Below are 14,676 nucleotides of genomic sequence, written 5' to 3'. Positions count from 1 at the left end.
GCACAGTGGGGTAGGTCCTGCCTGTCGCTCTCCGTTGCCAAGAGGATGAATGTTACACTGGAAGCTTAACACTGATTCGGGGGAGGTTAGGTGAGACAATCCTATCCCAACTGTGCCACGATGCTGAGTTAGGTAAGTTTAAGGTGTTTGTGGAGATTTCTTTTTACTTGCAGGACAACAACCTGTCTTGGTGTGTTTTAGGGAAGACCTGCCCTCTCACTGCACGTGTTCTGGATGCTGTGCTCTTCCCTTACCCAGTAAGACAGCCCTGGCTTGTCATTCCACCATTTTCTGTCTTGGCATCTTGATATTTATTACTCTGGCATTGACCATGCCTTCCAACAGCTTATTTTAATATCGCAACCCCAAACCAGTGCTGTCAGATGACACGGGGTTTAGGCTGAGAACTGCTGTAGGGCCAGGACCACGTGTCTAAAGCGTTGTGAGCACCAAAGTCCCGTTGAAATTACCACACGGCAGCAAACGGCTGTGATAAAGCACCACAGGTGACACAGCACCGTACCATCAAAGGCAAGTTACTGTATCAAACCTTCATCTCCACCCAGAAGTGCATCAATTACATAGAAATGCTCAAAGCCAGTGGTTGAATTTCTGCTCTGAGGAGCTCTGTAAGCCTGCCCTGCACCTCTGCTCCAGGGTCACTGGGATCTCTGTGCAGGTGTGGAGAGGGGCAACTTCTGGTTCCCTCATAATGTTTCAAAAGAAAGCTCATCACTGCAGATGCATTCATTGAGACCAAAACTCTGAAATAAAATAAAGACCATCCCATTAAGTACCTGCAGGTATTTGCATAATAAAACCCTGCCTGTGAAAATTTCTCCCATGAATCAGAAAGGAGAGCGGGGAGAGGAAGAAGAGTGCCCCACCAGACAGTGAGGTTTCCCAACTTATTTGTGGTAATTTATTTATTGAGCAGATCTCCAGTCCAAGCATCAGAGCTTTCCAGGTCAAACAGAGGCTGCTGTGACCAGTTTGCTAGGTCCAGCTGTGTTCTAGCCCATGGCGGGTTGTAGCCCATCTTGGATTTGGGTGTCTTCTGTTGAATACCCCAATATTGAATACCTGTGTGAATACCAGAGATAAGTAACCCAGTCTTGAAAACAGAACTTTCTTTAATCCATCCTCCACAGTGCTCGTGCAGCCCATACATGGGATGAGGTCTTTGCGAAGAAGGGAGGTGCCCCAATTGCTGCTTTTCAGGTGGGAGAAACATATTAAAGTTCACAGCAAAATCTTGTAGCCATTCCCTAGGGTCTTGAGAATGTGTGATCCCATTCCTGGTAGCTTTCCTGAGACAAGGTCTGACTTTTTTGTTGCAACCTGAGGATTAGCTCATCAAATCTGGATGAAAACCTGGAGCATTAATCAGGGCTTAGCAAGACAGGATGTCAGTTCTCTGTTTTATCACAGACCTCAAATACAACTTTAAACATGTCTTTTAATTCTCTACCTGCAAAATGAGCCTCACTGGCGTATGGATGAGTTGAAGATTGAGATGGAGCCCAGTGGAGATGTAGAGCTACAGGACACTGGAGCTGTGGCAGCCTTAGTATCTGGGGTCCAGCATGCTCAAGGACGTTCATTTTCAGTTTAAAAAAAAATGTAGTTCGAGTGATAGGAATGCATAAAGAGCCTGTTCTCACAATATGGTCACCCTGGGCTTTCCATGCTCACCAGGATTAAGTAGTCCCAAAGCTCCTCTGAGCCTGAACTGTGAACTTCAGGAGCCACCTGAGCCTAAGAACCAGCTGTGGGAGTTGTTCGGGGTAGAGACAAATCTCGGTTTGGTTTATCCTTGCCTTTAAACAAAGATCAGTCAGCTGTGGCTGATCGAGTCACTGCTAAATATAACCTAGCTGTTGCTTAAATGCACACATTTTTTTTCTTAAATGGCACAAACTGTCTTTTGGACTTTCTGGATGGAAACTTAAACCTCCAAGTGCATTATAGTATGAGAAACTGAATTAGCCTGACATTGTCTGCTAACCCTGGGTTTTAAGATGAATGACTACAAGCGCGTTATTTATTTTTTCCTCAGCTGTTTTTGTGATTAAACTTAATGATGTTTTCTTTTCCTACCTGACTTTCTGAAGTCAAACGTTGCAGTGCTGCTGGCTCCCTTCAGCTCGCCTGTCGCGCAAGCTCAGCACAGAGTTTTCTTCCTGGTCTTCCTCCTCCACATTGTCCCTTCCCTCTCCAGCTGAGAGCCGGTTCTTGGCAGTTCTTTTGTTTCGTGATACGTGTAATTAGTTTAACTCATTGAAAATGCTTTTTAAAAGTAGCTATCAGTGAGTGCAGAAGCTCTGAAATTAGCCTTTTGCAGAAGCACAGGCGCCGCACAAAAGAAATTGGACTTTCGCTACTACTGTTTAATTAATGGGCTGCATGTTGTAATTTATTACTGGGAATATAATTATAAGTAATGTAAACACTTTGTTCAAATAGCTCGCTTGGTTTTTATATATATATATATGTAAAAACCACAAGGATTTGCAATTTCTTTTGAGCATCCGAAAGCACACCCAGTGCTCCCTGTGCTCAATGTTCGTGTAGTCTCCTAAAATCTCCACTTCTCTCCCTGACACTGCGGCCCAGCCGTACTCATTTAAATGCATTTCACAGTTAAGGCACAGGTTCCTCAGCTGCAGCTAGCAAGGCTGTGGTGTGACATTTTAACATCGCAAGGACAGCAGTGTCGTGGGTCCCATTCCCTGCCACGCCAGGTCATGGTGGGATTTTTTTGGAAGTCCTCACTCTTTCCAAGTCCATCCCCACACCGTGCTACTGTCCACTGTGGCTGCTGCGTATCTGTAGATGAGCAGCACAGCACAGAGAGAGGGGGAATGACCTGCTCTGTGGGGAGGGATGTGTCCCACTCAAGGCAGGGCAGCCTGCACTGTATCCTGAGTTTCTGCTCTCTCTGCTGATGACTGCCAGTCAGTTTAAGCTAAGCACATTCGGATGGATGCGGGTGGATGCGATGGATCCCGTACCTCACGCTGAATGCAGATGAGATCTTTGCTCACAGCCCCTCTGTTACAGCATTTATCACAGGGGGAAATTTTTATTTTTTCTCTTCTTTCCCTTAGCTTTCTGTTCTCCCTGCTTTCATTCACTTCCAGGTCAAATCATCATCAGATTTCATGATGAAGTATCCTTTTATCCTGTAATTATATTGAGCCTGCTCGTGGATTTTTTTTCTTACTGATGGCTTCATCTTTTAAGCGATACATCATGAAAACACCTTGCTGTAATGATGTATTACACTAATAATACAGTAATACCTCATTGGAGTGACAGAACTATGGTGATACATTAGGGCGATAGAAAGCACTATAATACTATAAAACTTAAGATAATGTTCACCCAGCAGAGCATTTCATTTAATTATAGGATAAAATATGTTTTGCCCATTTAAGCATCAGAACTTGAGGACAAAACCATCAATACCGAGATCATCCAGGACACAGCAGCATCAAGGGTGACAAAACAGCACATCAGATTAAATGGTGTTAAAAAGAAAATACTGTACACTTTACTTATGGTTGCTAATTGATGATCTGCTCAGTGCAGAAAGGAAGCTAAACAACCCTAAATTATTTTCCAATAGAGTCAATGAAGGTCATCAAGGCTTTTATTTCCCAGGTGTTAAGACGTCTAATTAACTTTCTTCCATCCCTGAGATGCAGCCAGCCAGAAACAATAATCAAAGAAGATGTATCGGTGGTGCAAGCTTGCCGGTGGGAGATCAGCCCGAGCGATGCACCGGGCACGTGTGTGGCCATGTGTCCCTCCACTCTCCTGGCATCAGCGGGGGCTGCGGGCCCCCCCACGGCAGAGCAGCCCCCCCAGAGCGGCACCTTTGGGTGGGGGACTTTGCAAGATGCAGTTTTGTCTGGAAGGGTGTTCGTAAGACTGTGGGTATGAATCAGTGTTTCTCTCTGGGGATGTGGCTTTGGGTCACTTGCATCAATTAAGAAGTTTAAGACCTCATTAATATTAACCAATTTTAAATGGTTAGCTTGTTAATATTTTTAAGCTGTTTTTCTCTGGTCCTTTCTCTTGGTCTTTCCCTTTGTTTCTTGTCCTGTGCCAGGCTAGGTAATTCCTTCAGGCGTTTCCTCAGGCTGGTACCTCCATGTTTGTCTTTTTCCTGCTGGATTGGCCATATCCTTCACCTTGGTCTGCTCCCTGGAGGCTGACAAACCTGCTTAGCAGGCAGTGAGACGAGGCACAGATCACTTTAAAGGACACAAGAGGGTGGAAGTTAAACTTGGATGACTTCAGTGATTTGCCTTTCCACAAAGCCAAGAAAACAGTTCTGTTAGATGAAATATCACTGGACTTAACAGTGACGTGGGCTGTCATTAACTTCCTGTGACTGGACTGCACTTTGGCAAAACCTCCTTTTTCATCAATGAAATAATTTTCTATGAAAAAAGACAAACTTTTATTACCTTTCAGCACCATGATGGTCATATGAGGAAATCATTGGTGACTGCAAAGCAGGCATGGGATCTCCAAGGGAGTAGCCTTGTTCAGACACTTGCTGACCTAGGCAATGTTTTTGGGGTGGGCAGCAGTGAAAGAATGAAGAATGGGAGGGACAATCCTTAGGAAACATCTGAGAGGAGAAAACTGTTGTTGTCCAACAAGAGAACATTTGGAGGAAGGGCCTTCCTAGATCCTGTGGGAAGAGCTTACCTGGCTGTGCTGTGAGGATGAGGAGGAGAGGGGAAGAGCACAGACACAGGTACACTCCAGAGCAAGGGGGCAGGATTTACACAATTACATTGCTGAGACTTCCAAATGTGGTGCCCAAAGGAGCATATTGAAATCTTGCTCATGGCAGGCCCTTCTGTGCTCCCCTGAGCCAAGGAGCGGTGTTATCCTGTGGGTATTTTTCACCGGTGCTGTATATCCCTGTGAGCACTTGCAGAAGCCTCTCGCTAGAACATCTTGTTCACTCAACTTTTCTCATCAACCACCTTTCCCAGAGATCATTGTCTGGGGCTGTGCTGACCATATTGAAGTGGGCAAGTTTGCTTGAAATGCTGAGTTGGTGAATTGCTGCAACCATTCAGAAGGTTTTAATAACAGTGGCACATGTAATTTACTGATATTATAAAGCATTTATATGGCATCTTCAGCTTCTAAGGCAGGCTCAGGTCTTACGCGAGCGCACTGTCTGAAGCTGCTCTTCAAAATGTTGGTCAATGCACTACGTGGTGATGAGTCAGAAGTGCTTCCCATCTCTTCTCTAACTGGTCAGATACAGATAGAAAGCACTGGCCAAGCTGCAGCTACACTCCCCACCGCTGCCTGTGGGTCCATCTCGAGTGCCTGCCTCTGCTCTGTGTTTTCTTTCTTTTTTTCGCTCAAGAAAAACCGAATGGCAGCAGGATCGGTGCTTCACTGCAGGACTCCAAGTGCTTCACCCCCTCACTGTCACCTTGTGGTTGAGACCCCGAGATTGCTCCGGAGAGGAGCAAAATAACAAAAGAATTAAGGCATCAAAGGCAAAATATCCCAAAAGAAAAAAAAATCCCTAAATGTCTTGGGAGCGCAGTGGGGCTCTCACTCATGAGTTGGGATTTTTTGGGAATAATCACTCTCAGGTTTGGCGGTTGGACAGGCTCGAAGGCTGCAACGGCTGTTGCTGAGCCTCTGCTGTGCTTAGGCAGAGTCGATCAGACGTTAGGCAGTGTGCTAGATCCAGACACATGTTCAGGGCTTTATTTATCTGTCTATTATACATAGTAGATGACACATCTAATAGATACACTTAATGCATTTTTCATAATACCCATGTTTGTTTTTCAGCTTCTTTTCTCTCCCTGCAGCCCCCGCCCCACTCCCTTCCTCAGGAAAGATTTGATTTTTGCTCTACTTATTTTTCCCACCACATTAGGCGATAACATGTAAGAGCAGAAATCATGTTGCCTTGTGGGCATTAGGCCAACTGTCTGAAGACAAGCTGCCAAACATCATAAAAAAAGGAAGTGTCTAGTGTCTAGCACACTAATTATTTACATGGTAGGAAACATTTCGGAAGCAGGAGGAGAGTAACTTGCACTGCCCGTTTGGGACCTCTGGATGATTTCTAATGTCTGTCATTGAGAGGGCTTGTCTTTTTTTGTCTTTTCCTTTATATACCTCTTTCTTTTTGCAAGTCAGGTGGCCTCATCCTCTGTGTTGGTGGTGAAATACTAATTCAGATGAGTTGCATGGTTAAGAACACAGTGTCAGGCTGAGAGCATGTCGCGGATGAAAGTATTGACACGGTAATATTTAGTAAGAAATCTAGGTTTATTAATAACTAACAGCAATTTGTTATTATAAAACAATTCAGAAATACTAGAAGAAAGAAAAGCGACTTATTCAGATTCTAAAATGACAAGATTCACACTAACTTACTTAACGGTACCTATATATACATATATACACATGCATGCACATAACAAAATGGACAAACATACAGAAACAAAGGTGTTTGGATTCAGTAGAATGAACACAGAACAGACATACACACACAGAAACAAGGGTACGTACCCACACACACACACACACACACACAGAGTAAAGAGAATCTAGCTCAAAGAAAATTTCCCTCTTGAGTTTAGAGCAAATACTCACAATGCCTTGGCATTCCTCAACGGGCGATAATTGAGACTCGAGCGGGGGACTTCGCCCTGGCCTTCCGTCTGGAGCAGACGACACCTTAAGGGTTTGGTACCTGAGAGGCGTCCCAGCTCAGGGGAGATGCTGGTCACAGGCCCCCTGCGATCCAGGAGAGCTCAAAGGGTCTCCCTGGTGGTCGCCATTTATAGGGTCCAAGATAATTGACTTTTGTCAAATGCCTTCTGGTGCCTTCCAGCAGTTACAAAAGAATTTGATTAATGTGCGACTCTGTTATTGTTCCCATTTGACCACATCCCAGGCACAGGTGTGCCAGGCCCTTAGGAGTTGATGGGCCATTTTAACCATTTCCGAGCAATCGGGAGGGGCAGGAGCCAGGCTCGTTAACATTGTCAGTCCTTATCTCCACAGACTGGTGTATAGCTCGGGGGATGTGGGTGGAATCGCACCTAGCACCAAGCAGCCCAACAAAGAGGGGCGGGGGGGGGTAAGGATTGCACCACCACAGAGCACTGTCTCTTGAGGCTTGGCTCATCGAAACAGCAACCTGCTAAAAACAAATAATGTGAATCTGAGCCTTCAGCTGGGCTGGAGATGCCCAGGGGGTCATTCCCAGGTTGCTCCAGCCTCATGTGCAGGGCAGCTCCAATGCCGGGAGCCCAGCACAGTGTGAGCTGAGCTCAGTGGTGGAAGGGATCCTCATTCTGCGGTCGGGCACCCCGTGTCTGGGGGAGACACTGAATCGGTGGGAGGAGGAGGAGGTGATGGTTATGGCTTTAAGCTCTGCAGGATGCCCTCCTTTCCATCGCCGCTGTGCCAGCACAGCACTTTGGAGGAGGAATTACTGTAAAGCTAAAGAGGCATGCACTCTTCTGCACCGTCTTGCAAAGGGATTTGGGGGGCAGAAGAGCAGATACTGTACTGTGGTACTGTACGTTGCCGCACGCCAGCATCAGTTGTAGGGTGTGGGCTGCCCTGGTGCACACCTCTGCATTTGTACCACAGCTGAATCCCCCTCTGGAGTGGATACCGTTGGCAAATGAACCTCGGCGAGGTATAAAGTAGGGGAGTTCTTGCTTTGATACACAACGCATTGGCTAAACGTGTAACTCCACCAGCAGCTGGGAGCAGGGCGCACCAGCCGCCCATCCCAAGGAGGACAGGCAGCATGGGGGCCAGCACACCTACACCTGCAACCAGCATCATGGAGGGAAGGCAAAGTTGGCTTCAAGCACCATAACTGTATCTGCAGTTACTAGCTGGAGTCGCACCCTGTTACATTGTTTTAACTTGATTTTCAGTGTTTAATTATTCTAACCAAGATAACCCGAACTCCCAGTGCGATTTACTGTCTCTTTTTAAGCATCTGGGTCACAGATATGCTCAGTTAATTAATGTACTGAATACTCCTTATTTGTCTGCTAGATAATGGATTGATTCATAATTTAAATAAGCAGCTGTGTATATCTTTCCCTTGAACTATAAAAGGCAGGGCGCTGTCATTCATCTCTTTTTCACTCCTGAATTTAAATATGTTTAGGGAAATATTTTGGTGGGATTCCTTAAACACTGCAAATGGAGGAGGCCTTTGTGTGTGGCCCTGCTGCAGCAGCGGGACTGTCTCGGTGCCATCTCGGTGCCAGCTGCACGCTGCCTGCCCAACGCCCCTGAGACCATCGGCGCTGCCCTGTGCTCCCAGCCTGCATCTCTCTGGCAGCCGAGATGGGTCCCTGGGAGCACTGAGTGGTCGGATGCAGGGGGTGTTGGCAGGGGGTTATCTGCAATCCTGAGCCTTTGCTTCAGTGCTGAGCCCTGGGGAGGATTTGGGCTTTCATCCCCAGGGAACGGGGCCAATTATATATTGGCCCCCTTTGGCTGCCGATGCTGCGCGGCTGCTGTTGGAGTTGCTGGGGGGCTGTGCCAGACACACCAGCAACATCGTTTGCAGGCCAAAGCAAGGCTGGCTCGCCAAGCATGCGAGAAGCCACAGGCTGGGCCAGCATGACTGGCCAAGCCAGCTGGCTCTGGCTGAAAACCAGGGGAAATCATCCATTGCCCCAACCTACAGAGTGTTCAGGCCCAGAGGAGGCTGGAGGAGTCTGCCCCATGATGGGTTGAAGGCTCAGAGTGATTCTTATCCCTTCCCTGTGCTCCAGCTCCTCACCTGCATCTGCAAAAAAACCCCTGAAACAAGAAAAAAAAGCTAGAGAAAGTTGTGGTTTTTTTCCTCTTGTCAGTTGTACTTTCTCTGTGCATCATCCTCACAGATTTTTTTTTTCTGGAGCTTTGCAAACTTGTCCTTTCCTCTACTGCTTTTTAATGATGCTCCAAAGATACTGATGATCTTCTGCCTCTTCCTCTCCTTCCCTGTCCCCAGCTTGCACGCTACACCAAGGAGGGATTCCTACATCTCGGTGCCCTCGGGACCACGACTCTTCTACCTGATACCCGCTGCCTGGTGGATAACGTGAAAAGCCGCTTCCCTCAGCTCCTCGATTGCGAGAAGGTCAAGAGCAGCCTCCATAAACGCTGGAGTTTCATACAGGTTCGTACCAGTCTGCCATCCTTGCTGCTCCTCTGCTACCCAGACCATGGGCTATGGCACATTGTCCTTGGTGAGAGACAGTGTGGGATGAGGACAAAATGGTCTCATGCAAGAGCAGGTGCCAGGTCCTAGGGCAGAGGGGAAAGGTTAAGAGGGATCAGAGACAGGGACAGTATTTTAGGGCAATTTCCAGTAGAAGTTTCCCTGATACCCTCAGGTGGATGTAACCTGCCCTGCTGTTGACTTCCAGATTTCTTTGTTTCTTATAGATAATCTATGGTGAAATACATGAAAAAATGGTACTTTTGTCCCAAAGCAGGGTGTAAATAACAAACGTTCTACAGAAGTGTCACACCTTCCTGATGCAGGGGTGCAGCCATGCTGTTTAAAGGTTACAGATGTCCTTTGGTTGCCGATGTGTTAGGGACCTGTGTTGTCAATGATAAAGGTTGCTCATTCAATTCACATTGATCATTTTAGGGATTATTTTATTGCTTGAATTGCGTTATCACCCAGCTAAGTGCTGTGCACTTTCCAGCAGCACACAAGAACACAGCTGCACTCCTGGGCAGCGCACAGTCCTGGCTTGCTTCACAGGCATCCCCATATCTTTAATTTTTTTAATATTTTCCCCATAACTTTTAATTTTAGAATGGTGCCATCCTGAACAAGGGAACAGGACGATGCTTGGAAGTGGAGAACAGGGGAATGGCCGGCATTGATCTGATTCTTCGCAGCTGCACAGGACAAAGGTGGACGATTAAAAATTTCATCAAGTAAAGGGTGGAAGAGTCAGGGGAATTTGACTTGAAACACGGCTGACTTGGACTGATCCGAATGGACTCCTTTGGAAAGGACAATATATCAAAACAGAGCTTTATTCATGTTATTAGGAGAGGACATGGGGGAAATGGGCATTTGTGTCTTTTTATTTTTATTGTGTATTAGTCTCCCACAGCTGATTCCAACTGTGTGGAATTGGGTCAGAACTGCTATTTCCTTCTGGCAAGCACTCTAAAAGGTACCACTTATTTCTCCTGGAATGACTGTAATAAGCTCATGCAGTCTTGTGAGCATTTTACTGACAGGGAATTGTTGCTTTCTCAGACGACTCCAAGCTCTCCCAAAGGGCCAGGTGGGTTTGCACCGTGATCAGAGTCGAGACACCCTGGATATACCTGCCTGGCAAGCATAAAAATGTATGTGCTTGTGAGAGGAGAAGGTTGCTGAGCCCCAGATGAGCTGAGTTTGAAAGCTGTGGTGTTTTGCGAGATCCTCTCCTCCCTTTCTTGCTGCTGCATCCGGCAGCCCCTTTCTTGAGTCTGGGAGAGTCAAAGCTCACCCCTGTAGCTCCCATGGATCTTTCCAACTTTTAATCACAGATGTCATCAGACAAAATACTGCTGAATAAAAACACTGATCTCCCATTGCCCCCTCTCCATCACCCATGCACTGCTGTTGGCCAAGCCAGCCCATATGCAGCACCAGTCCCTCCCATGGAGACCTCCAATGGGTTCCCCTTAGAAAAGATCTCGGATGTCCCCCTGCGTGTTTGGGCAGTTGCCTGCCCTTTTGGGTATCAGTTGGACTCAAAGCATGGTGAGTAAGGCTGGCAGGATGCTTCCTGCTCATGGGAGCCTGGGGAGCTGCAAGTCCACCTTCCCTTCCCAGTGTGGCAACTGGCCTGGCACTGTCCCCTTGGAGACCGACTTTTTTTTGTCTTTTCTTGTAGAAGTGAGGATGGATGCACTGGTGTATGTAACAGACTGAGAGCAGGTAACGCAAGAGAAAGTCCCCCTTGGGCTTCCCTCCCATGGAGGCTATAGGGTTTGTTTTTAAGGCATTCTTGCTCTCAATGAACACATCAATAATGGTAGTCTCCATAACTTTACAGTGGTGTTCTCTTCCTGAGGCTCAAGCACACCTCTCCTGCCTGCTGAGTGTGTGACTATGGTCAAGGTCCACCCCAAATACCGTGTGTCACTGCAGACCTTCATGAGCTGTGGTGAAGTAAGGAGGGGACAGGGAGACTAATAAATGGCAGTTTGGCTGAAATTCTTGACCTTGAAGGCATTTGAGGCTTGTTAGCATGGTGGAGCAATCTCACCTGCTTTTCTTGGCCCACAGTAATCTTGGCTACCAAATCTACCCAGCCATTGTGGGAGACCATTGCTCTGGGGTCCTGATGTCTGGCTACCTGGAAAAGGGAAACGTTGTCTTGCAAAGTTGCTTTACATGGAAGCTAGACTAATGAGTGGATACAGGCTTCGCTCAGTGGAGAGGAGAAGCCAGCCCATCTCCTGTCCTTCTCACAGAATAATACTCTTTCTGGTTGCCCTCTGGCTAGGGTGCACTAAAATATATTAATATATGAGATGTATGTGTAAATATGTTTCCCAAAGACGGGATGTGCACAGAGTTGTTTGCTGCAGAGCACTCATGCCTGTCTTCCATTTGCATCAGGATGAAGCTACCTGGATGTTTAATGAGTTTAATTTTCAATGCCATGCAGCAGGTTTATAACTGATGTTTTAGTAATTTATTGAACAGAAGCAGATATATTTCATTGTTCCTTCTACAGCAATGAGCGTCACATAGGACTGATTGTTCATTTAGGCTTGACAAGACTTCCTCGTCCATTGAGGTTGTCTCTGATTTTTTTCCCTTGCTTTCCTTAATGAAGTAAAACCTCTTAGCTGTCCTGAATTGCAATGTAGGGAGTCAATGTAGAATTTTGCTCTCTTATTCGCTGTTGCATCATCTCCTGTGTAATAAATTTTAGCACTTACAAAACCAATATGATCACAATGTCTTTAGATGCATGATATGTTTCCCCTTGCATTTGTTGCTGCCTTCTAAGAAAAGTAATTTACTGATGAAGTGGGCTCCAGGAAAGTCTGGGGGATTTGAGACTTCACAGCTAATGGTCAAAATGGTAAAATGCCCTTTAATTGAGTAATCAGTTTGCTGTCAGTCATCAGTGAAAGCCACATATTGTTTAGTGTTGGGAAAAGCCTGCATGTTTCAGGATAAACAACCAAAAAGCCCTTAGATGTTGCCTGTGCTGTAATTCATGGTTCCCAGTTCAACTCTAGTCCTGCCAGTGCTCAGGGCGCCAACAGATGGGCTTTGTCAGATTTAATCGTGGTGGTATAAGGTGTCACCGCCCCCAGCCTTCCATCTGCTTCAGCTGCTGGAGGTTTCTGTCCCTGTCACCGGCAGCAGAAATGAATGTGTGGCTACACCTCAGCTACCGTAATTGGCAGGACATGCTTCAGCCACCAGGCAGGAGGGACTTGCTCTATTTAATGCACCGGATTGTCAGCTAAAGTCACTCTGGGGTGTCCACACAGCTCCGCTCACAAGGCACCAGCCCCTGGCAGAAGCGGAGTGCACCACTGAGCACCTCCAGCTGCCCGGTGGCGTTTGTGCTGCCTGGTGGAGGTGAGGTACCTGTGCTTGGGAGCTTGCCCTCAGGCCTGTTGGCAATGAGCAATTAGATCCTTTAAAACATTAAGGTTCCGAGATGCCTTTCCTTCAGCTCCATGAGGAAAACAAATGCCTGAATATCCAAAAGGAAGGTGACGGTGGAAACGAACACTTTGCTCCAGGACCCTCAGGTGGGGCAGAAACCCTGCTGAGGTGGTTTGCCCATTCTCACTGGTGTACGCAGAGTGCTTTCAAATGACTGAAAAGAAGCAGCGTGAGCAAAATCAGGATTGAAAGTGAGAATTTAATCTGCTCTGTCCGTGTAACTGAAGTTCTGTTCTGACATTGGTTCGTGACATGCAGAGATGATTGCCGAGGCAACGACCCGACGTCTGCACCCTCCTAAACCGTAGAAATCTGTCTTAGAAATCTGGATCTGTTGCATCTTGTGCTTATCTCTAATAATATGTTAATTGCTTTAAAAAGTGATATCGAAGTGGTTCTTATTAAATATATGATTTGAGCCTTGCCTCTTGAGTGATTTTAAAAAGATTCACTGCTGATGAGATACAGAGGCAGTCATTCTTCTCTGTTACTTATTTAATAGAAAAGTGCTGCTGTTTTAATGGAACTTCCATTTTAAAAAGAAATGGAAATGAAGGAGAAATCAAGAGAGATGGCCGATGCAGATTAACCTCCTATTTCATCCATCCCTGCTGGCTGCCACTCACCAAGATAATGCAGTTACATTCAAGCAGCTGAAAAGAGACGTTACATGGTAAAAAAGCATCACTTGCAAATGTGTTCCTGTACCCAGGCTGGGTGTTTCTAAATGTAACCTGAAGCTTGCGCACTCCTTAGACCCACTTTCTTACATCCATATTCTCCTAAAAAACAGGTTGGCTGGTGATGTAGTGTCCTTGTAAGGACAGCAAGGTACGGGTAGGTATGTTCCTATGCAGGAGAGAAGTATATCTGTGGGTGCACCATGAAGTAAGGGCACCATTGCAGTTCTGATAGGAGCAGCAGCTCTCCCACCTGAGCTGAGGACACAGCAGGCTGTTAGTATCAGTCCAGGTAAGTGTAGTCTCCAACCTTGGGCCTGTTTGGGCAGAGCGTGGTAAATAGAGCTCCATCGTGGAGTGTCCCATTTGCAGCATAGAAAATCACAGAATCACAGAATCATCTCGGTTGGAAAAGCCCTTGAAGCTCCTCCAGTCCAACCAGGAACCTCACACTGACCGTTCCCAACTCCACCAGATCCCTCAGCGCTGGGTCAACCCGACTCTTCAACCCCTCCAGGGATGGGGACTCCCCCCCTGCCCTGGGCAGCCCATTCCAACACCTAACAACCCCTTCTGCAAAGAAACACTTCCTAAGAGCCAGTCTAAAATGGTACGACCTGAAGTGCTTTATGGCGGATTGAAGTCCAGAGCGAGCTCTTACTCTTCCGATGCCCTTAGCAACATTTGTGCTGCCCAGGGCAGAGCGCCAGACTTTCAGAAAGTCCCCTCTAAGCCCTCAAATGAAGTTAAACTGCTGTCATTTTCAAGTCGAAAGTTTAAGTCGTGGACTCCCAATAGAAAAGCCTCTCTGCTTGCTCACTGAGCAATTTGGGCACTCATCCACTGCTAATAGATACAGATTTAAGCACTCCACTATGCAGTGTGAAATTAGGCATTTGAAATATCTGCAGCTCATCTTTTGCAGATGAGAAGCCATCTTGCATTGGGGTTGGGGAGTGGGAAAGCGTATATGACCGTTAAGAATCTCAGCTGGATTTCCAAGGACATTGGGATGAACTATTAAGGGCCCTTCCCGGTCACTGCCAAACCAAAGTGATGTGTAGATGATCCTTTAAACATCAGAAAGACTTTGTGCCAGCTTTAGGGACTTAAACCCTTCCAGCCCCACCAGCCTAGTGCCGGGAAGGTGAGGGGCTGAGCTCTTCTGCATTTTTACTGTAAGGACAAGATCTTGTAGGTGAGCTGATCCTGTGTGTTGGGAGGAGGTAGTTCCTGGAATCACTGTTCTTATAAATC

At 46.6% G+C, this 14,676-nt stretch overlaps 1 protein-coding gene across 1 annotated transcript in view; it reads left to right on the top strand.

Moving 5' to 3' along the window:
• GALNT17 (polypeptide N-acetylgalactosaminyltransferase 17) overlaps positions 1-13,157 on the top strand; it is a 225,158-nt gene extending 212,001 nt beyond the window's left edge. The window contains exons 10-11 of the mRNA XM_074890201.1: positions 9,038-9,205; positions 9,857-13,157. Coding sequence (XP_074746302.1) covers positions 9,038-9,205; positions 9,857-9,985 — 297 coding nt within the window. The 3' untranslated portion in view covers positions 9,986-13,157. The remainder of the gene's footprint in view (positions 1-9,037; positions 9,206-9,856) is intronic.
• The last annotated feature ends 1,519 nt before the right edge of the window (positions 13,158-14,676 follow it).

This window comes from Strix uralensis, chromosome 20 (assembly GCF_047716275.1).
Source record: "Strix uralensis isolate ZFMK-TIS-50842 chromosome 20, bStrUra1, whole genome shotgun sequence".
NCBI classification, from domain to species: Eukaryota; Metazoa; Chordata; class Aves; order Strigiformes; family Strigidae; genus Strix; species Strix uralensis.
Note: the sequence above shows the minus strand (reverse complement) of the source record. Positions and strands in the feature narration are given on the sequence as shown.